The sequence below is a fragment of the Ictidomys tridecemlineatus genome, chromosome 2 (assembly GCF_052094955.1).
Source record: "Ictidomys tridecemlineatus isolate mIctTri1 chromosome 2, mIctTri1.hap1, whole genome shotgun sequence".
Lineage (NCBI taxonomy): Eukaryota > Metazoa > Chordata > Mammalia > Rodentia > Sciuridae > Ictidomys > Ictidomys tridecemlineatus.
In genome coordinates, this window is record NC_135478.1 from 220,651,696 (window position 1) to 220,678,769 (window position 27,074).

The window sequence follows — 27,074 nt, forward strand, 5'->3', positions numbered from 1 at the left end:
GGTGGGAACTTTAAAGTTCAGGGTAGTAGAGCTAGTTTGATGCTCTTGTGATAGTTTATCTTAAAAGTTTTGGTGCTACCTCTGGGTAACATAAAACAGTGTTCTAAATTCCATGGTGTGTTCATATGGCTAGTTGTGGAAATGAGAACCTTAGATTTATGTCATTTTCCTACACTCTCAGGCCACCCCCTTCTTTATCAATGAATTCTCGGAATTTTTTAATGATATAAGTTGTCATTTTAATTTAAGATACTGAAATTATGGATTTTCACGGAAAAGTATGCAATATTTCATTATATACATGCAAAAATGAATGAAGATAACTACTGAGAAATATGTCAACTCCATTTATTTAATAAAAGAAATAACCAAATAATATTACTATAAACCCAGAGCACAAGAAGGCAAATTTAACAACAGGTACTTGGAAAGCTTAGTACCTAGTGTGACAAGTCATGGGAGGCCATGGGTTTGGACTGAGCACCTGTACTGGGCCCAGCTGATCAAAACAAAATATAGAGTTTAGTCACAGTAACTGAGCTCTGGTTGATTGCAGGGGCCCTGTAATCAATTAGATAGTAAAGCTGTAACCACATACATTGTTTTTTGCATCACTTCCATTTTTATATGAATGCTGTCAGACCGCATTGTTAGCCAGAGTTCTAGAAACTGTTTCAGTTGTTCTGGGAGCTGCCTGATTTCATATATATATATAATATATGCTTGGGTACTAGGGAATGAACCCAGGGGTTCTTGACTACTGAGCCACATCCCCAGACCCTTTTATTTCCAATTTTGAGACAAAGTCTCTCTAAGTTTCTTAGGCCTTACTAAATTGATGAGGCTGGCTTTGAACTAGTGATCCTCCTGTCTCAGCCTCCTGAGTTGCTAAGTTTACAGGGGTATGCCACTGTGCCTGGCTCAAATTGTTTTTATTTTGTGTTGCTTTGCTTCCCTTTTCTCAAATAAACTCTACTTCCCATAACTGGGTTAAGGAATATTCCCTTTTAGCATTAGAAATCTAGTTTACTCATATATTTGAGGAATAAAGTGGCTTGTTATTTTAAAGTGGATGTAATATGAACAGTGGGAGGAATAAAAAATGATACAAAAGAAGGACTTGCAAGCTAGACACCAGGAAAGATGTCCTTAAGAGAAAGCTTGATGTCTTAGAAGAAGGGTTAGGAAGATAAAAGGGGAAAGAGCTGTACCTATTCCATCTTCATTTAAGTTATTTTTTGAAGATGTTTTTATCACTGGTGGAGGTGAAAAGGTGAAGAGTAACCAAAGAACTATTTCAATGGAAGAGGCAAGATTTTAGTGAGTGCGTTAAAGTCCCTCCATAGAAAGAGCCAAGATCCAGAAGTCAGCACATGATAGAAAACACCCCTTAGATAGAACATTTATAGGAACTACCGTGAGCCAGAAGTGGAGGTGGCCACTGCCACTCACCAGAGGGAGACAGTATCATTGGGACTTTGTGACCTGGCCTTCTCAGTGAGAAGGTAAAAACATCCTTGTGTATACAGATGCTATTTACATCATATTCCACCAAACCATAGAGCTGCTATTGGCTAGGTTTTAGAGTGTTTATAAAAGGGTGTTTAAAATGCTGAGCCACCGAAGGGGTAGACTGAACTCCTTACTGAACTGTGGCCTTTCTTCTCCAAACTTGCAGGTTCCTTCTTTGCTTTGTGATGACACTGGTGCAGAAGCTCCACAAGGTATCTTTGTCCTCTGCTGGCCAACTTCACTTGAGCTTTTTGTTTTTTATTTAGTTTGTGGTTGTTCTTTTTAGATATCATGACAGTAGAGTGTATTTTGACAAGTTTTACATCCATGAATTAAGATGTATTCTAATTAGGATCCCATTCTGGAGGTTGAACCTGATACAGAGTTTCACTGGTGGTGTATTCGTATATGAACATAGGAAAGTTATGTCCAATTCATTCCACTATCTTTTCTATTCCTATCCCTCTCCCTTCTCTTCGTTCCTCTTTGTCTAATCCACTGAACTTCTATTCTTCCCCTCCCTGCCCCTTGTTCTGTGTTAGCATCTGCGTATCAGAGACAACATTTGACCTTTGATTTTTTGGGGATTCGTTTATGTCACTTCCATGATAGTCTCCAGATCTATTCGTCTGCCTGCAAAAAATCATAAAGTTGTTCTTTTTTATGGCTCAGTAATACATATATATATATATATATATATATACACATATATATTATATATTATGTATATGCACTACATTTCGTTATCCATTCAATTGTTGAAGGGCACTAGGTTGGTTTCATAGCTTAGATATTGGGAGTTGTCTTGAGTTCTACCAGCCCGGGGTGCTGAGGGCGATGGGAAGCTGTGACAAGGGGAAAGGGAACTTGCCCCTTCTGCTTGCTTGCTATTCTCCTTAGGTTTTCCCCAACTTTTCACACTGTCAATTACAGCAGCTCCACTCCCCAACCTTTTTTTTTTCTGACATTTCTGAATCATTCTCATGACTGTCAATTTGGTACATCAGTGCCAGCTGGGATGTCCCTTCTCCTCAGCGGTTTAAGTCACAACCCTGTGGGGATGACTCTGACCTTCCACACCCCAATCACCCTAACCTTTGCTCTTTGTGCACTCAGACCTGTGAGTCCAAGCTCCTCCTCTGCTGTGTTCATTCTTCAACCTCCATTAAACTTCCTTGTTGTACAAAACATGGTTGAAATCTCAGTGTGCTTCCTGTCAATGGATTCATGCTGATTCAAAGACGAGTTAGAAAAGTGGGTCAGTTAAACAAGTGATCATTAAAAAAAAAAAAAATCTAAGCAGGTATGGGAGTGGATGAACAAGAAGATTACCATAAATTGTTTCTTAACTTACCTGGTATGTTGCAAGATGACCCAATTAATTATAGGAGGGTGGATAAGTGACCTGTACCTTGAGTGAAACTGCCCAATAAGTGTAGAAATTGATCACTAAGTGCAGGCAAATAATGATGAGGCTTCATAAGTTTCTTTATACAGCAAAAGAAAGAAGAGAAAAAACATAAAAGCCAAGAAAAAAAGATGCACATCAGAAAACATAAATATTTGAAAGACCCAGTACCTCAATATTTATATTGAATGAATATAGATTATATTCTCCTATCTTTCGGTGGATTTTTGTTTTTAATTTTTGCACTGGGGATTGAATGCAGGGACACTTTACCACTAGGCTACATCCCCATGAACTTGCAATCCTCCTGCCTTAGCTTCCCTAGTAGCTAGGATTACAGGCAGGCACCACAGCAACTGGCACATGTTGAATTTTTACAACCCATAAAATGCAGTTTTATATTATTTATAAGAGCAGCTAAGACACAATCATGAAAAAGAGCCTGGGAATACGACTTATCCTGTTTAAATATTTAATAAGTTGACAAAGCAATAAAAATATCAGCCAGACATTTGCATTTGTTTATCTAAAGCAAAAAAAGCATTAATCCATATAAAGATAAGCACTTGATGGCACAAAAGAAACAGGCTATCAAGAAGAAAATGCAGCAATCTGACATATGTTTAGAGATGCATAGTCTTGATATAGAATTAGAGGAAAAACAGAACTCATGAAAAGATTAGCAAACCTAACATTATTTGGGGGAACTTAGCAGAAGGCTCTCAGAAATTGATAATTAAATTGAAAAAAATACAATATTAGAAAAACAAAATTATGAAACTTGATTTAATAGATATATGAAGAGTCTTATAATGAAGAAATGGCCTATATATTACATTAAATCCAATATAACAATTGCAAAAATCTATATGTAAAGCAATAAAACCCCTAAAATATTCAGAGTCAATAGCACAAGGATTTATTCTCTTACCATAGTAATAATAAATGTAAAGCTAACAATGAAAATGTAATAAAAATACTTGAAAATCTGAAAATGTAAAACTATATATGTCTTTTAAAGATGAAGTTAGCAATGGTAGAAGTTATAAATGTCAAGGTTGAGGTCTATAGTTAAAATGATTGAGAAAGTAAATAAATAAGAGGTCATATTTGTTTAAAAATAAAACATGAGGAATAAGTTAAATATTGAACTTGGGAAGATAAAATGGAGAATTAACTAAAGGTAGACTATTGTGTGTGTGTGTGTGTGTGTGTGTTTGTGTGCAATCTTTATTGTAAAAATAAGGAAATGTTAAGATCATTAAAATAGAAACTTGGATCCTATAAGTAAGAAAAGTTAGCTGGGCACAGTGGTCCATGGCTGTAATCCCGGGGACTCAGGAAGCTGAGATGGGAAGATCACATGTTCCAAGCCAGACTCGGCAATTTAGCAAGGCCCTACACAAGTGAGATCCAGTCTCGAAGTAAAAAAATAAAAAGGGCTGGGATGGGGCTCAGTGGTTACGTGACCTCTGGGATCAATTCACAGTATATATTTATATTTAAAAAAAGGGAGAGAAGAAGAGGAGGAGGGGTAAGAGAAGGAAGTAAAGCTTACAAAATAGATGACTGGTCCCAATTAAAGTGTAAAAGGCCTATATAGACAATATCAGGAACAAATAGCCATATAACTAAAATGCAGAGGGTTTTAAAGTGATAATAGAACACTATCTATAAAATCCATTTCAATAAGTCTAAAAATTAGAAGATTACATAAGCTTCATTATGTAGAAATAGAAAATTCATGTAATAAGTGCTCAAACCACTGAATTGATTTTCAGAATTATCCTACCAAAGAATACCAAGTCACCTATTTCTAAAAGAAAATTATACCAATCTTCAAGGAACATCTAATTTTCATATTAAAACTTTTGAAATGGTTTGGGGAAGGACTCTGCAGTTTGTTTTCAGCAGCTTGTATGATTTTGGTAACAAAACTGAAGAAGAACCATAGAAGAAAAGGAATTGATTGACTAAGTCTCAAAAAGTAAATATAAATGCAAAAATCCTAGATAAAGGATTGATTACTTAAATGCAGCATTTTAAAAAAAATCAAACAATTATTTTTCAGATTAGAATTGAGGGCCCAAAATGTTATGAGGCAAATAGGAGAGCCTTTTACACTAGGGAATCAGAAATTCACAAGGAGAAAAGGAAACAGACGAGATTCGATGTTTAGCAAAGTGGACCACGAGCATCATACAATTAACAGTGACCTCTCTTCTCTGGACACCAGGTGGCCTTGGGCATGAATGCCAAGGAGCCACATTCTCCCATGCATCTGGACTCCACTTCCTAGCAAGCCTCTTACTGAGTAGCTATGACGGCAAAAACCCACTACAAACCCACTGCAGGTCACCTTTCTCCAGGTAAAATTGATTAATTTCATAGTTGGTTGACATCTAAATGAAAATAACTAATTTAGGAAATTATGCTTTACCTCTTCTGAGCATGAACTTAAATTTAGATCGAGGAATAAAACAGACATTTAAACCACAATGGCACAATTTGATTGTCACAGTCGCTCAAATGATAAATCAGGCGCAGTCCATTTTGCTTCAGGAGGAACAGAGAACAGCAGTCATCACAGGCCTCGAGGGATCTTGGTATTTCTTCCTCTCTTGGGCTCAAAACCACCACAAATTAAAGAATAGAGATTGTTTCTTGGTGAGATGTTCCTCCCTTGTTTGTGCTCCAGTTAAATTCTAAAAATAATGTTTAACAAGTCCCACTGGGATATTCTACCCTCTTCCTTGACTCCTGAACGCATAGTTCCTATAGGTCTTGTTATCTGATCTTATTTTATGAATTGTATTCATTGTGGAGACTTGACAACACACACACACACACACACACACACACACAAGATACCTGTTCAGGTCAGGTATAACAGAAAACTCAGTCAACATTTGAAAGGATGGAAATATATATAGGCTCCACCCGCCTTAAGTACCAGTTAATCTATCTGGAAGCCAAGGAGGGGAATTTTGGAGTTCTTGAAACCATAATAAATCCAAGATGATGGAAATTAAAGTACAAAGGATCTTTTCCTAAAAGTCATCTGATTTCTTCTTAAGTCTGTGATTCTGGACCCTGCAGTGAGTGAAGAAGACATGGTCAGCAGCACCATCTTGTCCTGACCGCCCCTCCAGGGAAGACCAGTGTGGAGCACAGTGAGAACCCTTTTCCCTGGAACGGAGCAGGTGACCATGTGTGATGGAACTTCCTCCCCTCGCCCTTTGTGAACTTTCAGAGTATGTTGAGAAATAACTGAGCTGAGCGGAGAATAAAATTAGTGCTCAGAGAGAGAAATCTAGTCTGTTGGGGCATTTATACAAGATTCTCCTTGGAAGAAAACTTTCCACACTGACAGCTCTGTTTACCGATTTGTGAGGCTTCTTCCAGCTCATATCCTGCTTGTCTTCTCATTTTTAGATGTAGGTCTAAGATAAGTTTCATACTTTAACTAATACTCATTCTATAATTTCAGACAGATGATAATGCGAGCACAATACAAAAAGTAAACGTCTGTTAATGCAGAAGTTCTGCCAATTATAAACTAAGACACAGGGGTAATCTAAAAGTTATCAACTCTTTTAGATGTACCTAATATGAGTTATTTACTGTGATGCACCTGCTTTGAATTCTATGTTTATATTTTAAGAAAAAAAACAGACGGTTTAGTTTTGCTTGGAAAAGTTTTTATTGCCTCATGAAATTAGCAGTTTTTATACACTAATGAACCAAGTCGACTACAAAAAAGGATTTACATGATAGAAGAAAAGGAGTATGCTGACAGGTTTGTTTCTTAGTTTGAATTCATTTTTCTAAAAGGAAGAGACAAGAGAATGATCATATTTGTGAGTCTTTTTAATAAGAAGGTTACATGTGCCAGCAAATAGACACTGTCTCACATACCTTTTACGGAAACAAGTTGCAAAACATAGCATACATTTAGCAAATATCTATAGATTTTATATTTTGTGTTTTAGCTACTTGAAATTAGGAGAAAGATAAAGAAATACCTCTTGTTTCTTCAATTTTATTTTGTTATATGCTTGCATCATAGGACCTTTTAGAAATATGATTGCTATCTTTACCGGGTTCTAAATATTATAAGAATGCTGAAGGGAACTGGATCAACACTTTTCTATACATTTCTGCCCACTGAAGCTTGGACCCTGCTGTCCTAGTTCAACACCTTATATGACACAGGACCCCATCTCAAATAGATGTTCAATCAATCTCTGATTTAAAATCGTCACAGGGATAAAGTTTAGTCCTAATCAAACAACCAGGTTTCATGGAGTGATTCCAATGGTTACAGAGCTCTCTCTCTCAGACTAAGATGATCTTCTCTCTCATTTGCCATCTACTGTGAATTCTGATAGTTCCTCTGAATCAAGGCACAGGTTTACTCACTCTTGCTTAGGAAACCTTTCAAATATTAACCTTAAAAATATGGAGGGGAGACTGACCAACTCTATTACGAATTTTTCTGAGATTCTTATTCTTGAATGTGCAATTCACGTGGATTTAGGATGGAAAAAGGCTATACAGTCACACAGAAAGTAAGCAGAAGCAGTGGTTTCAAAGTCAAAATGCAAACCTCAGGAAACCCACTCTACATGGAAAGGTTTTAAGACATCTAATTAGTCACAAAAATACTTAAGAGGTTCACTGTAAGTAATAATTACTTTTTACATTATAGCTCAAAAGCTATAACGCAATGTTAAAGATTCTACAAATATAAGACTATTTAGTAAGTGCTTTACCTCTACTCTTAGATATAGATCAATAGTTTTTTAAATTGCAGGCTATGAACCACCACAAAAATCAGTTGACCAGCATTTTTACCAATGAAATGGAGTATAAGAGACTAGAATAAAAGAGAACATTTAAAGCGCATTATATACAATAAAGATCCAAGTAAACACATGAATTCTGTTGTGTACACTTTGGGCAGATATTTCTTACTATAGGATGTGGCAATACTTTTCAAATTTCCAGGTGTAGACAAGGTCATGGGTGTATTTATAAATATAGAATATCAAGTGTGATATCTACCAGGGGTAACATATTCTGAGCAGAGACAACGGAATAAACCAACTATGGATACAAAGTCAAAAGATAAATGTGTTCATTGTAAATCTAGTCAAAATTTTAGCAATCTCCTATTCTCTTCACTTAATTCATCTGTATTCTATCTGAAGAAATCCCAAGTCTAACAAATAATTTATATTTTGAAGGTGCAAATTTGTGAGAAAATCTGATAGAAGGATAATTGACCTGCTGCTCCTCATCCCCTTCCATCCTCATGAAGATGTGTAAGGCCCCAGCACATGTGTGCACATGAGGACATTCATAAGCTGCAATGCAGGAATACTCATGGGATGATGTCTGATATAATCACCACAAACTGAAAACTGGCTCCTCTCCTGTGATGGTATTTTAAGTATTATCAGATTTTGAACTTCCGTTTGCAAATAAAGGTAAAATTTACCGAATAAGGTAATATAATATTAGCATTTAACTCATACATGACAACCTTTCTTCTGTTTCATTTGGAACACATAATTTTCCCTTAATAAGTGTCTAACAGGCCATAAATGCCATGAAAGGTCATTTCCTTAGGAAACAAAGACACACACAGTTGTATCATGTCTGAACACTCGGCTCAGACATTCAGATGTGGTGAACTTGGTTGTTTCCTCCACAGGGCAATGGTGGGCAATCAGACTATGGTCACAGAGTTCCTCCTCCTGGGATTTCCACTTGGCCCAAGGATGCAGGTGCTCCTCTTTGGGCTCTTCTCCCTCTTCTACGCCTTCACTCTGCTGGGGAATGGGGCCATCCTGGCTCTCAGCTGCCTGGACCCCAGACTGCACACCCCCATGTACTTCTTCCTCTCCCACCTGGCCCTAGTGGACATCGCCTATGCCTGCAACACAGTGCCCCAGATGCTGGTGAATCTCCTGGACCCTGCCCTGCCCATCTCGTTTGGGGGCTGCATGACCCAGACCTTTCTCTTTTTGACTTTCGCACACACAGAATGTCTCCTCCTGGTGATGATGTCCTATGATAGGTATGTGGCCATCTGCCAACCCCTTCGATATTCTGCCATCATGGGCTGGAGAATCTGTATCGGCCTGGTAGTGACTTCCTGGATTTTAGGAGTCTCCTTGGCCCTAGTTCATTTAATATTACTCCTACCATTGCCCTTCTGTGGATCTCAGAAAGTTGACCACTTTTTCTGTGAAATTTTAGCTGTTCTCAAAGTCGCCTGTGCAGATACCCACATCAATGAGGTCCTGGTCTTGGCTGGGGCAGCATCGGTGCTGGTGGGGCCCTTCTCCTCTATCGTAGTATCTTATGCTCATATTCTGGGTGCCATTCTGAAGATCCAGTCGGGAGAGGGGCGCCAGAAAGCCTTCTCCACCTGCTCCTCCCACCTCTGTGTGGTTGGACTCTTTTATGGTACAGCCATTGTCATGTACATTGGGCCCCAACATGGGGACTCCAAGGAGCAGAAGAAATATCTCCTGCTGTTTCACAGCCTTTTCAATCCCATGCTGAACCCCCTGATCTATAGTCTGAGGAACAAAGAGGTCAAATGTGCTCTGAAGAGGATGCTCATAAAGGAGAGAACACCGTGAGGGTTGTAGAGAATGACAAAATCACATGCCCAAGGGGAAATGAGAAGTCATCTCATCCAATACCTACACAGGATGCATCAACATGCTTGGGGCATCCTTTCCACCTTCCTGAAATTTCTGTATGACATCCCCCAAGAGAGTCACTGCTTTCCTCTCTCTAGTATGGCAGGTTGGTGCTGCACAACTAATAAAACTATCTTTACACTGGCTGCATTGAGAACATTTTTTTAAAAATTTTTTATGTTTTGTAGTTGTAGATGGACAGAATGTCTTTATTTTATTTGTTAATTTTTATGTAGTGCTGAGGATTGTACTCAGTGCCTCACACATGCTAGACAAGCGCTTTGCCACTGAGCTACAGCCCTGCCCAAGAGAACATATTTTTAATGTGGTTATATGAAATGTCCCGAAGAAAAGGAAAGAAATTTTATAGGCAAAATTTTAAAGAAAAATTGGTAGAATATTTAAGATATTTAGAATTGGGAGAAATCAATAACATATTTTTACCTTTATGGAAATTGGGAATCAATAACATCTTTTTACTTAAATATTTATAATTTAGCAAGTGTCATCTCCTTTCAAAATAAGTCTATATCGGAAACATTTGTATATATTCTGATGATAATAATTCTTTATAAGTCGTAATCAGTTTAGGTAATAACAGCATGAGCCATGGCTTCTAGGAAAGATAATTGAGAATAAAACTGAAACAACATGAACACCTAAGCCTTTGTCACACCAATAAGTCTGTAGACAGGTGGGATCTTTCTCTGACCTTCTTTTTCTTTGCCTGACCAAGGCAGGTAGAAATCCATACAAGTGGGGGAAGAAAGCAGAATGGAAGGAACTGAGAGGCACCAAAATAGTCACATATTTTTTCTCATTAGTTTGGTCAGTCTTCTCCTATAGAAAATGATCACAGCCTAAAGAGACCATCCCAGCAATAAGAACAGGCTGTAATTGTTGTGATAACTAACCGACCAATAATGAATGATTCGATTTTTACTTATGATCTGTGAGGTAAGTTAAACAACCTTTTTACTCAAATATGAAACTCTTTCACTTAATTATAAAGGGATTGAAAAGAATTGTTGAGCCGTAGTGGGGAAAGATGCATAAAGACACTGTTCTCGACTCTTATCTAAAATTATAAATAAACTACATTATAGGAAAACAATTTTTTGAATGGTGTTTCTTCTTTATTTAAACAAAGTATTTTTGAAGAGGAAAATATATAAATTTCTTTCTCACAAAATGTTTCTTTTGTAACATCTTCTCTTATGCAAACATGATCCCAGGATCCAAGAAAGGTTAAAAACGTGTTCGAGGTTCAGATGAACCTGGTTTTTACAAAGTTCTGACAGTTGCTAATGTGCAAACTTTTGTAATTAACTTGAATTCTTTGAATTCAGATTTGTTATATGTAAAATGAGGTTAATAGTAGCAAGCTGACAGGTTTGTTGTAAAGATCAGAGCAAGAACTGTGTGAAAATGTTCAGCAGAACCCAAGACTCAGAACAAGTACTTTAGAGTGAAGTTTATTAATGTTTCCCACTACATACACTTATAGTATCTTTAAAAAACAAAGACAATTTAGAAATGAAACAGTAGAAAATCAGATTTCCCATTTAACCAGAAAGAAGCGGGAATAATGCAAAATGTAGACCTCTATATGATGAAAAATGCCAGGATATCTCTCTGTCTCTCTCTGTCTGTCTGTCTCTCCCCCCCACACACATGCACATACACACACACATACATACACACACACACACACACACACACACACACACAGACACACACACATTGTGATAGTCTTGAAATGAAAGAATGAGTAAAACGCATTTCCTCCTGTCCCTTCACTCACCGTCTAGAGAGGAGAGTAAAACAGTATATACATGGAAATTACCAATTCTACACAATGCCTTGACGCTCAAGATACTCAGAGGTGTTGATATGGCCCAGGAGGAGGAGGACCGCCCCAGAGTGCATTAGCTTAAGGAAGACTTCCTGGAGGGGAAGACCATCCTGAAGGAACAGGAGTTAGCAAGGGGTTGGAAGAGGCGGTACAGCAGGAAGGGGTGCTCCACCTGATACGCTGAAGAAGAAAGACCCCAGGAGTCAGTAGGAGGTCAGCTCCAGGAGGAACTAAAAGTAGTTCAGGGTTTTTCAGGTGTAAAATTCAAGGCTGATGAGAACCAAGATTAGAGAGGACACAGAGTACAGAGGAAACCGTCTCCCAGGCTGAGGGTCCCTAGGTCCTTACGCACCTTCCATATGAAATGTGAAGCCAGGTGTTCAGTACGAAAATGGCAAGTAAGCAGACCTTAATTTAGAAGGCGCTGTGTGGAGTGAGTTTGAAGTGACCAGTTTGGTATCAGAGAGACCAGTTTAAGAGTTGCTGTACCCAGGCAGGCAAGAAATGCTGGATAGAGAATCACACAGGAGAACAAAATGAGGTGGTGGGGCTGGGAGACAAGAAGGTAAAATGGACATAACTTAGTGGTGGGATGAGAATGAAGAATAAGTGAAGGGGGGAATTTTAAAAACATTTTTAAAAGTTCAGCTCAGAGAAAGGGCACAAGGACACATTAATGTGGGCACTTCCTCTCTCTCCTCCAGAAGGTGAGCCTCACCCTGACGTCTGCAGCCTGTCTTAACTGTCGTATTCTCTTGGACGCCATCTAAACAGGACACTGCATCACAAGCCTATATTTTCCTCCTAAACAGAGGGAACCAAGAATGAGGAACTTATTTTTTCTTCTATGCCTAGCACGATCTTCTTAATGAGCAACAGTGGAAAGTTTGAGGAACGGGGAAGTTACACATGAGTGTTGGGATGACAGGAATTCGTCACCTTTCTAAGGAAGGTGTCTCAGTCTTGCCTGACTTAAAGAGCCTCTTTCTCACACCACCTCACCCTGGTCCATGTGCTGGTCTTCCTGTGAGATCTGTTTGATCCTTAGTGGAAACGTTACCTGCTGAGATGTGGCCTCTCTGGACCTATTCCAGGACCTATTGGCCTTTGATCTTGGAGACTGACACTGTGGAAAATATTTTCTCCCTTGATATTTAGTCAACATTTATTATACACATGACAGCCTCCCTTGGCATGTCATCCTTACTCCACCTCTCACTATGCTGGTACTCTGGCGGGGTTGGACTTCCCCAGTACCCTCAGGTACAAGGATATTGTATTTCATTTGTATCGGGATGATTCCCTGAAAAAGCTCTAGCCCTACTTTTCCAGCACTTGCATCCACCACTGCTACCTGGGAGCATTGCCATCCTCTGAATCTCGTATGGAATAAACGGAGGCAGTGGGGACCCTGGAGAGCTCCACATAACCACCGGAGTTCCTCAGCACGGGTCTCCTGGCTGCCCCTGCTGTGATGAGTCAGGAACCCATTCTGCAAGAGGAGCAAACATTTTGTCAACATTATTACATTATTATTTCATTTTTTCTATGCTTGTCTCCATTTTTAAAAATTTGTTCTAATCACTTATACATGATAGTAGAATGCATTTTGACAAATCATGCATAATGGAGTAAACCTTCTCATTCTTCTGGTTGTACATGTTGTAGAATCATATCAGTCATGTAATCACATGTGCACATAGGGTAAAAACGCCCAACCTACTATCCTTCCTCCTCCCACACCCTCTCCCCCCCCTTCATTCCCCTCTGCCTAACAAAATACTTCTATTTTCCCTTAGATACCCCCTTACCCCCATTGTGAATTAGCATTCACAAATCAGAGAAAAACATTCAGACTTTTGTTTTAGGGGATTGGCTTATTTCACTTAGCATGATAGTTTCCAGTTCCATCAATTTAACTGCAAATGCCATAATTTCATTATTCTTTAAGGATGAGTAATATTCTATGTGCGTATATACCACATCTATTGAAGGACATCTAGGATGGTTCTATAGTTTGGCTATTGTGGACTGAGCTGCTATAAACACTGATGTGGCCGTATCTCTATAATGTGCTGATTTTAAGTCCTTTGGGTGTAACCCAAAGAGTGGGATAGCTGGGTCAAATGGTGGTTCCACTCTACGTTTTCTGAGGAATTTCCATACTACTTTCCATAATGGTTGCACCAATTTGCAGTCCCACCAGCAATGTATGAGTGTGCCTTTTCCCCCACATTCTCACCAATATTCATTTGTGCTTGTGTTCTTGATGATTGCCAGTCTGAGTGGAGTGAGCTGAATCTTACAGTAGTTTTGATTGCATTTCTCTAATTTCTAGAGTTGTTGAACATTTTTTTTTTCATATATTTGTGAATTGTGAATTGAGTGTGCCATCCCTGCTCTGCCTTGGAGTAGGGTTTTGTTGATTGATTGTATTTCTTCTTCTGTGAAGTGTCTGTTCAGTTCCTTAGTCCATTTATTGATTGGTTTATTTGGAGATTTTTTTTTTTGGTATTGAGTTTTCTGTGTTCTTTATATATCCTGCAGATTAATGCTCTCCCTGAAGTGCATGTGATGAAGATTTTCTCCCATTCTGTAGGCTCTCTCTTCTCCTTATTGATTGTTTCTTTCGCTGAGATGAGGCATTTTAGTTTGAATCCACCCCATTTATTGGTTGATTTTACTTCTTGCATTTTAGGAGTCTTGTTAAGGAAGTCAGTTCCTAAGCTAACATGATGAAGATTGGGGCTCACTTTTTCTTCTATTAGGCTCAGGGTCTCTGTTCTACTGCTTAAGTCTTTGATCTACTTTGAGTTGATATTTGTGCAGGGTGAGAAATAGAGGTTTAATTTTATTTTGTTACATATGGATTTCCAGTTTCCCCCAGCACTATGTGTTGAAGAGGCTATCTTTTCTCCAATGAATGTTTTTGGCACCTTTGTCTAGTATGCAATAACTTATATTTATGTAGGTTTGTCTTTGTGTCTTCTATTCTGCATCATTGGTCTATATGTCTGTTCGGATCCAAAACCATGTCATTTTAGTTACTATGGATCTATAGTATAGTTTAAGGTCTGGTATTGTGATGTCTCCTGCTTCACTCTTCTTGCTAAGGATTGTTTTGGCTATTCTGGGTGTCTTATTTTTCTAAATGAATTTTATGAATGCTTTTTCTATTTCTATGAAGAATGTCATTGGGATTTGAATAGGAACTGTATTCAATCTCTATAATGTTTTTGGTAGTATGGCCATTTTATCAATATTAATACTGCCTGTCCAAGAGTATTTAATATTAATTACAGTTATTTTAAAGTCTTTGGAGTTTTGGGCTCTATGTTAGTAACAGGTGGTCTTCTAATGATCTTATATCTTGATCATGCATTGGTTTTTTTTCCTGATTTTGAACATTCTGAATGATAAATTATAGAGGCTGTTTACTCTGTAATATCTCTCTGCTGATTTATGAGGTTTTATTTGTTTTTATAATGACAATAGATTGTAATAATGGCAGGCTACTCTTCTTTGTAAGGCATGATTTTTATTCCTAGGGCTTGGTCTTACAACACCCTCCATCTTAGCTAGATTGTGACTCCACATACTTAGAAGTTTGCAAGTTCTCAATTCCTTATTCAGCTCTATTCAGAACTTCTCAGAAGTTAGCATAACAAAACTGTTGTCTGCTAAGACTTTAGGAGTCTTGCCTCTTCAGATTAAGCCTATGCATGAAAGAACACCTGTGCATACTTTGGGGATTCCTTTTGCACAAGTTCTTCCTCTTAAGAATCTTGCCCCTGAATACACACTCCCCCTTTGGCCTTTAACCCCAATATCTGCCACTTACATTCAGGAACACTATAGCTTTCTACTTGAACCTCATTTTACTGGTTGCTACTTAGATGATACCTGGGAGGCAGGGGGTGGTCTTTTTATACACACACAATAAAAGCAAAAATACTTTCCTAAAACATTATCCCACTCTTGTTAAATTATTTATCTGTCTGTCCTACCAGCCTATACTAATGAAGAAATCTCTCGAATATTGCAAATCAATTATAATGGTTATTTCCAGATACTGTGACCTAGAAAAAGTTTAGATGTTTTTATTGTACTTTTCAGAATTATTTTAACTTAAACACATCGAGTGTTTACTCACTAAAAAAAAAATAAATAAATAAAATCTACTTTTCCCTAAAAGAGGTAGAGAGAGAGGATGGCACAGAAGGACTGAGAATTGGGAAAGAAGGGGATATGAGCAGCCCCATTTTCCATGAGCATGTGGGCAAAGGGCAGGCAGACCCTGCCCTCCTCTCTCTCTCCACCACTCGTTCCCCTAGTGCCATAGCCCGAACTGTGCTGGACACACTTCTGTTGTGTGAAACACATTTGATTAAAGGTCATCTGGTGGCCAGCACCGACTCTTCCACTCCTGAGCAAAGCACGGTGCCATGCAGTGGTCCTGAACCAGGAGGCAATTGCCAAAAGAGGCTGGTGCCCTAAGACAGACAGCCTCCCCTTTGTATCCACAACACATGGACACCGTCACCAGTTTCAAAGCACACTCTTTATTTGGCCATTATTTTCTGACACCTGACTTTCTAGGCAGGAAGAATATTCCAATTAGAATGCTTATGACATGTTCACTAATTGCCTTTCTACGGTCTCTGCTTAGATTTTTGTGACCTATGACTAAGTCCTTTATACACTTTCCTATTTCCCCCTCCACAGCTCCACCTCAGATAACATGTCCTTCCAACTTCCCTTGCAGGCATCCTCAGAGACTACAGGCCTCCCCACACCAGATTCACTGGCTTCCTAGTAATCCCATCTGCCTGTGTCCAGAGCTGGACTCCATCTTCCACAGCCTTGTGACATCCTCTTTCTTCATTTACTCCCTTGTTTTATTGGAACACATCCTGTAGTAGCTTCATAAGGTTAAAATGATATTTAATGACAGAAGTGATAGTGAAAACAGTCCCTAGCATTTCAGGGTCATTATCATTGCCTACATTATCTTCTTCAAATATCCTATTGAAATTCTATGCGATAAGTGAACTTCACAAAGAAAAAGAAAAAGGCTACTGTGAAGGAAGTATATTTTATCTCAAAGATAGCTAAATATTCAAAGTACACTTGGGCCCAACTGTCAGTCTAGAAATTAATGATACTCAGCAAACACCATTGATGAATCCAGGTCATGCTTTGTCATATTTATTCTTGATAAAATATAAAGTATTAATCAAAAATGGTATATATACCCACAAGAAGTCTAAGACTTCTCACAGGAAATGTTTGCACTCTAGTCATTTCAAAGATTAGATGTAAAAATAGACAAATCATGACCCATGATTTTTATCCACAGTAGGCTGTGATAAGTAGCATGATATCATCTTTAATGAAGGAAATAAAACTGTGCTAATTATGCCTATCTGAATGTATATGTGCAAAAATGCAACCCTAAGCTTTATTAAGGTATCAATGAGTGAAATTCAGTCTTTGTCTGACTCATTTCCATGTAGAAGGAATAAACAATAAAGAATGCCGAAAGTAAAATCTTATTTAAGCACTGCCTTGAACCATGGCTATTTGTAAGGGTTTTGGCCTATCACAGAGGAGAAACCAGTTTGGGATGGGACAACTGAAGAAGACTGAGCGTTCTGAAGAATCAATACGATGTTTAAAGTCCCGTAGTTAAAACAGGTTAAAGTTAACAGGAACAAGGAATTAGAATTTAATATTTATTTAATTTATATGTATATGAAGAAAACTAAGAAGACAAGGAATCCTGAGCTGTCATATCAAGCCTCTTTACCTGAGCAACAGGTTATTTCACAGCAGCACAGCAGCTCCTGGCCTTCCCTGGGGAACATTTCTCTGCAATGATGCCTTAACTGGGTCCATGGGACTTTGAGCCATGAGAGATAAAGAAATCTCACCTCTGCTCTATAGTTCGACAGGAACCACTGGGGAGGGGAGCAATTTTAAGATAAAACACTTACATTTTGAGACCATTGAATTGATTACATCCAACTTCTCAATATTCCTGTGCAAAATGTTACCAGCTTTATAGAAATCCAGACCCCCCAATCCCAAGCAACACATCCTCTGTGAAAACTGAAAGAACAAAATGAATATATGTGGGGGGATTTTATCATTAAATCCCCTGCTAAGAGAAAAGAAGCAAGTTGTTGAGTTGCCCTTGAGAGGGTGAGAGCAGATGTGGAGCCTCTTGGTTCTGTTCCTGTTCTGTTCATTATTTGTCTGAAGGCATGGAGTGCTGTTCAAACGATGGCAGAGAAGAGCCTATGCGTGCAGAAGCAAGTCTCCGTGGAGTTCAGAGGAGCTCTGGATCCCATCTCCACTTCCCGGTGAGGCTCCTTTGGAGAGGAGAATCCATCCAGTCTGTAATTATTCTCTCCTCTTCTCCTTGAGGTTTCTTCTAAATGCAAGACTATGTTTGAAGACAACTCCACAGATCATACCAGTGTAAGTTAAAGTGTTTTATTTGCTCTGAGTAGCAGTTCGCAGGTGACAGAGAGGAAATGGGGAGTGAATGACATCAGTGACTCCAGGCACTTGTGACAAAATGCCCTCACTGTTTGGTCCCTTCTGGCCCTAAGCCCATGTGCACAACTAGGGTCCTGAGCAGATCTCCAGGAACCACTCACTGCCCACCCCATGCTGCAGCCATGGTTCCTCTGACCCTCTTGGCCCCTCCACCCAGGGCAGGTCTTGGCTTTGTCTTGACTGTGCCGGAGAAGAGGACCAGATCGCCTCCTACGTGGAGATGATCTGGCTAAGGGGCTACAAAGAGCCTCAGCAGCCGTGTGGCCCAGGGCCTCTCCTTACCCATAAGAACCCTGAAGTCACAGGAGTTGCAGGGTTTGTTTGTCTTGACACTGTCCTTTCTTGCCCTCTGAGAAGTATGAGGCCTGAACATGCTCATAACCTTGGTCTCTAGCAGCAGGAGGCACTTCACAAAGTGTAGGAGGCAGATGGCCTCCCACAGGGAAGCCCAGAGCCCCATGGGGCCGCTTCTCCTTTGTTCCTCACACGACAGGGGAGCACATAGCAGGCTCCTTATGATTAGCGGATCCAGAAGCTACTCTCCCTCCATGGGTCTCCAGGTCTCTAATCACCACCATCATCATAATATTAATAAACAAGCACTTATTAAGTATCTTGTGAGAGTGAACTCAGTCCTCACAACTGCACTATGAGGTAGGACAAATTTCTCTTCCCATTTTTCAAGTCGGGGAACTAAGGCAGGGAGAGGCACAGAGAAGACAGAGAGTAGTATATAGCAAGCTGGAATTTGAACCCTGCAATCTGGCCTTAATGCCCCCCAACATGCGCGCGCGGACACGTGCGCGCGCGCGCACACACACACACACACACACACACACACACACATCACTTTTTTTTTTAACCATGGAATTCATTAGGATCAGGCTGAATATCAATATAATGATTGAGGAGGTAGGTTATTTTAGAGTAAATGCAAATGCTTGACAAACCTGTGTGGCTGTCCCAGAACCCCATATTTGATGGCCCCAGTGCTCCAACTCAATGTCAACATAAGCATTTGCTTTGCATTGGTGGTAAATATGCAAAATGTATCTCTTTTTTCCTTCTTTAAGATTCATATTCTCTCTTTTCTTTCTCTGATATTTGTCATAGCAAAACTGTCTAAGTTTTAAAAATCTATATTTTCTCCTTCAGCATAGGAGTGGGGTTACATTGAAGAGTTCTTTTATCTCTTTAAACTCCATTTTAAATTTAAATTTTAAAATAAAATTAGAAAAAATTATACATAGATAGAAAAATCAAATTTTTTTGCTTAAATTCAAAAATAGTCAAAAAGAAAGGCAAAATATATATGCAAGTGTTTGTGACATCATATTGATTGCATTGGACTTTTAATCCCAATTAGTTTTTGGAGTGTGCTCTCTATAATACTATTAATAACAGCTGAATTGTTGGATGGTTAATAGGGACCAGTTTAATGATACTTGCTATTCACATCAGTCCTTCAGATATCTGTTTTCCTCTTGTACAGATGAAAGTAATGAGGCTTAGAATAAGTGATTCAAGTTTTTCTTGTTTTGTTTTGGAGACAAAGTCTTACTAAGTTGTTGAGACTGGCCTCAAACTTGTGATCCTCCTGCCTCAGCCTCCCAAGTTGCTGGGATTACAGGCATGCCTAGCAAATTATTCAAGCTGGTAGGGTTCTCAGTTCAGAATCAAGATTGGAAGGACAGTGAGAAACATTGTTATACATAGTTTTTGCATTCTTACTCAGGGATTATGTTTTCTATAATCACTACTAATTCTGTCCTGATATGGAACAACAGAAGCTTGTGTCCCTTGTTCTGTTCCCCAAAGATTTTTCTCTAATGTGTAGCTACAATGGACATTCAGAAAAATCTTCATTTCAGATATCCGTCTTTATGGTTATCTTCCTCAGGCTTTTTCAAAGAGGGGAGAAAAATCTGATTTCTTGAACCAAAAAATCCAAAAATTCAAAACCAAGCCAACAATTATGAGAAAACATCCTTTCCACCTCATACAGTATTAAATTTTTTACCTTTTTTGATTTCACAATGGAGCCGAGGAACAATTTTCATGTGTAAACAGCCATCGTTATAGATGTGACTTATTACAACCTTCACTAGGAAGCTATTAAGAGGTACAGTGACATTTATATAGTTACATATGGTTTGGATGTTAACTCATGTCTGATGAAAAAGGTTATTTCTTTTAGGAATCTCTTTGCTCCCTTATTTATTCTTGTCTTTCAGAAATAGTTTTTAAAAACTTACACATGAAACTCTCTAATTCCACATTGCATTATTGTGAACTTTGATGGGTCAAACAATTCTAGCCATTTGGCAAAAGGAGTCTAATGACAGCATTCAAGTGCCTGCTACCCCAGGTCCCTGGTCAGGGTACCACAGGAGCCAGAGCACAGCTCCAGGTGAGAACCACCTGTTGCACACCCTGGATTTTATCTCAGACCACACAGGCGTTCCTCCACCTTCTGCAGGTCTCCTAGGTCTCACCAAAAGACCATCTTGGGAAAGAAATTTTTTCTTCCCAACTTCCTTGTGTCTTTGTTTTTTAACTTGAAATGAATTGAAAGTGCATTCCAGGTAAGAGGAGGGAAAGACATTGATGTGCACTTCCCTGCCTGACATATGGCCATGCCCTCCCTCAGAGGTTGCCAACCCGGTGCGAAGTCTGCTTCCACTGCCACTCAGTAGATGATCTGGAGCCTTCCTCTATCAGACATCCCAGAAGAAAGGCACGTATCTGTATAAAGAAACACCATGTTGAGGTTTTCACGTGCATTTAGTTATAAAAGGATGGATCTTTTCTCCCAGTACAGTGACTTATTTCTCCAGAGGAAGCTCCAAGAAAATCTGCTCAGGTCACAGATTCCTGTTAAAACTCAGTGAGGACATGAGCAGGAATAAATGGGTAATTTTAATTGTATATTATTACATTGTGGATTTTCTCAAATGGAAATATTTCCCCCTTGATACTGCATAGTTCATTTAAAAACAAAGGGACCAGCAATGTGTGCAAAGAAACTGCATAATGTTTCTTTGTAGGTAATCAGTGGAAACAGATCCCCGTTTAGTTTAACAAAGTTTCCTTAAACATATGTAAATAGACACACAATGGCATGTGTGCAAATGTTTATATTTTAAAATATAAAACAGATCATATTTAACATGCATATATTGATTCCATGTGGAAAACTAAACATGAAATTATCCCTTCTAAAGCTGCTGCATATTCTGTCTTATAAAGAAGCCAAATATGTTTAATGTATCACTGACTTTTATGTAAATTACAATTTTTAATATATATATATACATGGTTAAAATGTGTATGTGCAACTTCATTTTTTTTTTTTTTTTTTTGGTGTGGGGGTGGGTACCTGGTGCCTGAACCACAGTGAGCAACTGTGGGTTCCAGCAGACTGGATTTCTTTCTCTTCCCAGAACTCGATGAGTGCTTCCTGCCCAGAGACTTTGCCTTCCCTACTCCTCCACTGATCCTGAGCAGGGAACGGTCCTCCTGTGGCTCTGATCAGACTTGACCAGGTCTTGGAAGAGACCTTTCCTAACTACCTCTTTTAAAGAAGCTCCTTAAACCAGATAACTTCTATCATTTCATCCTGTTTACTTCCTTTATAGTTTTGTTCACAGTCAATAATTTCTTATTTATTTGTTTACTTGTTTATTCCTGGTCATTTAGGAATGGTAATGAACTATGCCCTCTCTCTGCTTCAACTCCAGAAAACAGATCGAGAAATAGACACAGGAATTAGGCAGGAATAAAAAATATGTGCTTTGCTAGAAAGGCTTATTGTTTATATCTTCAAAAAAGTTTCTCTCCAAATTAAAATTGTGACCACCAGGCCACCCTCAGCACCCAAATGAGACAGAGCGTACCCCCTTAAGCTTTATGCAAATTGATGGAAATGTGTGGTGAAAAAGAGAATAAAGAGGGCATCCTCAGTTTCTCTTCCTGTTTTGCAAATTATAAATTTGGGGCTAGACAGGGCTAGGTGTATTCAAGAGTGATTCCATTCAGGGCTTTAGATGCTTCCTCCCCTAAATAGAACTGAGGTAGCTTCCCTCTGCAGTTCAGAATGAAGCCCCTACCCACAGCTGTTCCTCCATGCACAGAAAAGAGGGGGTGGGCCCTGCCCTCCAGGGCATGTGTTAAAGACTTTGTGAAACATAAACTATGTGAAACTCTTCATGCATCAGAGATTATAACTAGAAATACTTTGTACTGATTATCATGTGAACAAGAGGCTTGAATAGTCCTCACACTGTCAGTGGTATTTACACTTCATAAAATTTATGTTACATTATACAGCAATAATAACATTAATTATTATATTAAAACTGGTAATAGGTATCAAACTCTGAAGTATCTGAAATTTTATTTCAAAATAAATCCTAAAGAACTAATCATGAGTATGCATAAAACTAGGGTTTGAAAGAATATTTATTTCAATGTAACCAAACAAGAAAAAAAATACATCAAAAATTTCTGATAAAATTGTACATTGTAAATATATTGTTTTTATATAATATTATGCACAGTTAATATTTATTTCCATGTATATTTTGATCATCACCTGTAATATATATGAATTTGATACATGAAAACTATTATATAGAAGAGGCAGTTCAAAAATGTCTGTATAATGCAATTTTAATACCATTGTTAATATATATATATGCACATATATACACACACACATATATATACATATATATATATATACATATATACACATTTATATATGTATATATATTTGAGGGTCTGTTTTTACTAAGAAGTAAACATTGAAATCATTTTTAAAATTATTCTGTTGGGTATGATTTAAAAATGAAAATCGGGGGAGTGGGGTTGTGGCTCAGTGGTAGAGCACTTGCGTAGCATGTGTGAGGCACTGGGTTTGATCCTCAGCACCACACATAAATAAATAAAATAAAGGTCCATTGACAACTAAAAAAATATTTTTTTAAAAAAAATGAAAATTCAGCGTTAGCTTTTAAACTGTGATTGAAGGGTAGGGACAGCACTGGTCTCATGGTTTTGCTATGTGATATTGCCTCCCTCCCTATCAGGTCCCTTGCCTCCTGTGAGGTCTGTTCATATGCAGGGCCTTCCAGGGGAGCACACTCTACAAAGAATCAGCCTCCAGGTCCAGCTGTTCTCATCTCTGTGACCTGCTTCAGATCATTCCTATTGCCATGGGTAGGCTGCCAGCCTGGTACAGGTGACAAGGAAGAAGGTGATCAGGGAATCTGATGGCAATCTGAGCTGCCGAGGCTGTGACAGTATCTTAGAGACAAAAATAACAACAAAAATCTGTCACACTAGAAAATATGACTAGTTCTGAGATTTGTCACTCCATTAAGTGATGAAAAGGAAAAGTGAAAAGAACCAAACACATTACAGTTACAGTGGAGCAATCATCTTTCATGTCTCACTGCTAACATTGGAGTCTGTAAAAGAAGAGAGAAGTGTCATTGCATTCAACAATATTTAAAATAGTCATGTGCATCCATTGCATGTAGTCCAAGAATCCTTTCACTTATGCCTACATTTCAGGGCCAAGTGTGAAGGACTAGGTAAAACTCTCAAGAAACACAACAGCCACTAGGGATATAAAACAGTGACCAGAGATGCTCCCAGTACTCCCAGGGAGTACTGTTGGCTATTGGAAAGGAGGGTCCTAGAAGTTTTAAAGAAGCTACAGAAATGGGAAGTTAGTTAGTGGGGTTTTCAAATCTGCAAGAAGTGAGTAGGAAGCAGGTGAGAAGGTGAGTGGGTGTGTGGGCAAGGGATGAGTGATCAGAGGGCTTACTCAATAAGAGCAAGCCCAGGAAGGGAAACTGATTCCTTCTGCAGAGTTTTGTTGGGATTGTTTCTCTTCAAATGACATTAACAATCAACACATATCTGAGGATTAAAGTGATCAAAGCCATCCTAAGTGATCCATGTCCAAACGCTCCCTCTGTGACATCCACTAACTACCTTGCATCTTTGCTCCACAGCTCTGACCAACTGTCCTGGTCCAGGTCTCCTCTCTGCTGGAAGAGCATGGGAGGGAACCAGACATGGATCACACAAGTCACTCTGCTGGGATTCCAGGTGGATCCGGCACTGCAGTGTTTCCTCTGTGGACTTTTCTCTGTCTTCTACACCTTCACCCTGCTGGGGAATGGGATCATCCTTGGGATTATCTGTCTGGACCCCAGGCTGCACACACCCATGTACTTCTTCCTCTCTCATCTGGCTGTACTTGACATGTCCTATGCTTCCAACAATGTCCCCAAGATGCTGGCAAACCTTGTGAACCAAAGAAGAACCATCTCCTTTTTTCCATGCCTCATGCAGACTTTCTTGTACTTGGCTTTTGCTGTTACAGAGTGCCTGATTTTGGCGGTGATGTCCTATGATCGGTATGTGGCCATCTGTCACCCTCTACATTATGCTGTCATCATGAGCTGGAGACTATGCACCATCCTCGCTGCTGCTTCCTGGGCATGTGGCTCCCTCCTGGCCCTGGTCCATCTAGTCCTTATCCTGAGGCTGCCCTTTTGTGGGCCTCACGAGGTCAACCACTTCTTCTGTGAGATCCTGTCTGTCCTCAAGCTGGCCTGTGCCGACACCAGGCTCAACCAACTCTGCATCTTTGCAGCCTGCGTGTTCGTCCTGGTGGGGCCCCTGTGCTGGGTGCTGGTGTCCTACACGCGCATCCTGCTGGCCATCCTGAGGATCCAGTCAGGGGAGGGCCGCAGAAAGGCCTTCTCCACCTGCTCCTCCCACCTCTGTGTGGTGGGGCTCTTCTTTGGCAGCGCCATCGTCATGTACATGGCCCCCCAGTCCCGCCACCCTGAGGAGCAGCAGAAGATCCTCTCCCTGTTCTACAGCCTTTTCAACCCCATGCTGAACCCCCTGATCTACAGCCTGAGGAACGCAGAGGTCAAGGGTGCCCTGCGCAGGGCGCTGAGGAAGGAGAGGCTGATCTGACAGTCCCCATGTCACATGGGGAGGGGACTCTGCTTCCTATGAAGTAATGGGAGTTGGCAACTTCTTTGCCCTTTGAATAGGTGACACCTTAAATGCAATGTTGTGGACTTATAAACGTATAAATTTATAAATGTATAAGATTGATAAGGATGATGTAGTATAGAAGATCTTTGAAAAACAAATAGATGGATGCCTTCATGAATTTCAGTATAAACTCATCTGTAGAAAAGAAATGAAAACAACAGATATGACATTTGAAAAGTTGACTAATATTAGGTCTTCAACATTAATCATGGCTTGGCCAGGTCACAATTAAGAAGCAAACAAAAACTGTAGCTACAGACCTTGTAAAATTTTCTTTCCAGCAAAATGTAGACAATACATTTAAATTTCTTTCTAAGCAATGATATTAGATATAAATTGCCAAGTTTTATAGAATGGTGAAAGAACTTAAACAGACTTATTATAATACGAGCATTTAATAAACCCATGAAGTGCTGTTCACCATCTAATGATTAATAAGAAAATGTAAATTAAACACCATGCGTTACTACTTAATATCCAGGAGAATGGCTGAAATTTTAATGGATTATTCATCATTGGATGATTGGAAATCTAATGTCAACTATTGAAAAATAGTTAATTCTAGCAAAGTCTTCACTCAGTGGGTTCATGAGAGCACATTATATAACCTCTACATCAACCATTAGTGACTTCTTCCTGCAGAGTGACACAGAAAAATGCTTAAGACATTGAGGACCATTTGCTCAACTCGAGCAAAACTAAGCTGAAAAGATATGCAAATGAATGTGGCTATGTTTTAATAGAATCTTTTTTGCAAACACAAGGAACAGATCAAATGTGGCTGAGGCCTAATACTTTGTCAGTCCTTCCTCTAGATTACGAGATGGACTAGTTCCATCTGATTCAAAGTTAGAGGCTCTCATTGGAGTTGGTGGGTGGGGTGGGGACAGGGACTGTGTAATTAATTGTGGTTAAAAACAAGACCCAGTGGTCACTTTGACGCCACTGTAGAGCAAGGCTTTTACTTCCAATAACTTCTAAAACATACCATGACTTGAAGGTCTACAAATATCCATGGTTGCTCTACCACATTCATATAATGATATTAACCACCCTATAAAAATAAGCACAGAGCTACCTCGTACAGATTAGGGATTTTTTAAAGTGGATTTATCAAGGTCTTAGTTTTTTTAAAAAAAATTTTAACTATTTTATTGGAAGCTCTTTAGACAATTATGTCGAAGTAGTTTTCATTTTAATTATATATTCAGAAAGACATTGCTCATCCCAGCCTACATTACACTGGTAATCATTTTGTCTTTGTAAAACCGAATAACAACCAAAGAGATTATTTAAAGATTAATTAAGTTTATTTGGGGATAAAATATATTGCAATGGGAATATGTGTTTCATTATAAACTGTGAGACTATTAGAGTGTGAGGCAAAGGGGAGTTTTAAAGATAAAAATTAGGATTATATGAGATATTTCAAAACAATAGTCATTGGCCACAGAATAAATAACCAGAGTGGTACCAATTGAGGTTGAAGAGACAGTTGCTGGGTGATGTCCTTGTAGAAGTATATTTTCCGAGGTTGTGGTGGCCTTTGTGTGAGACTATGGTTCAGGCAGTCTTGTGACAAATGTAATCAGGCAATCCTGCATGAGATCCCTTCATAACCTTGGGCTTTATTCTTTTTGTTGTTGCTGTTAGTGTTGACACTACTGACTCCCTTTGGATTCTGTACATTATTAACAAGGCCACTTTGCGTTGTATTTTTTGTCCTTTTAAATTCAGTTCACATGTTCATCTAAGAGTGTTGATATCTTTTACCTCTTAAGACTTTCAGGCACTAGTCTAACATCCATTGATTATCTTGCCTGATTCAATTATTGGTAATGATGATGGCAAAATGTAATTTTCTAACTTCATCATAATTTGTAAATGGATTTATACCTTATTAAGGTATATGTGTGTATATATATATATT

General features: G+C 39.0%; 2 protein-coding genes across 2 annotated transcripts; both read left to right on the forward strand.

Annotated features, from left to right (window-relative positions):
- Positions 1 to 8,643: 8,643 nt before the first annotated feature.
- On the forward strand, positions 8,644 to 9,576 carry Or2a25 (olfactory receptor family 2 subfamily A member 25). Its single transcript, XM_021727299.3, has one exon. The coding sequence runs from the start codon at positions 8,644 to 8,646 to the stop codon at positions 9,574 to 9,576; it is 933 nt and encodes a 310-aa protein (XP_021582974.2).
- Positions 9,577 to 24,127: 14,551 nt separating this feature from the next.
- Positions 24,128 to 25,271, forward strand: LOC144370442 (olfactory receptor 2A14-like). Its single transcript, XM_078031185.1, has one exon. The coding sequence runs from the start codon at positions 24,128 to 24,130 to the stop codon at positions 25,058 to 25,060; it is 933 nt and encodes a 310-aa protein (XP_077887311.1). The 3' UTR covers positions 25,061 to 25,271.
- The last annotated feature ends 1,803 nt before the right edge of the window (positions 25,272 to 27,074 follow it).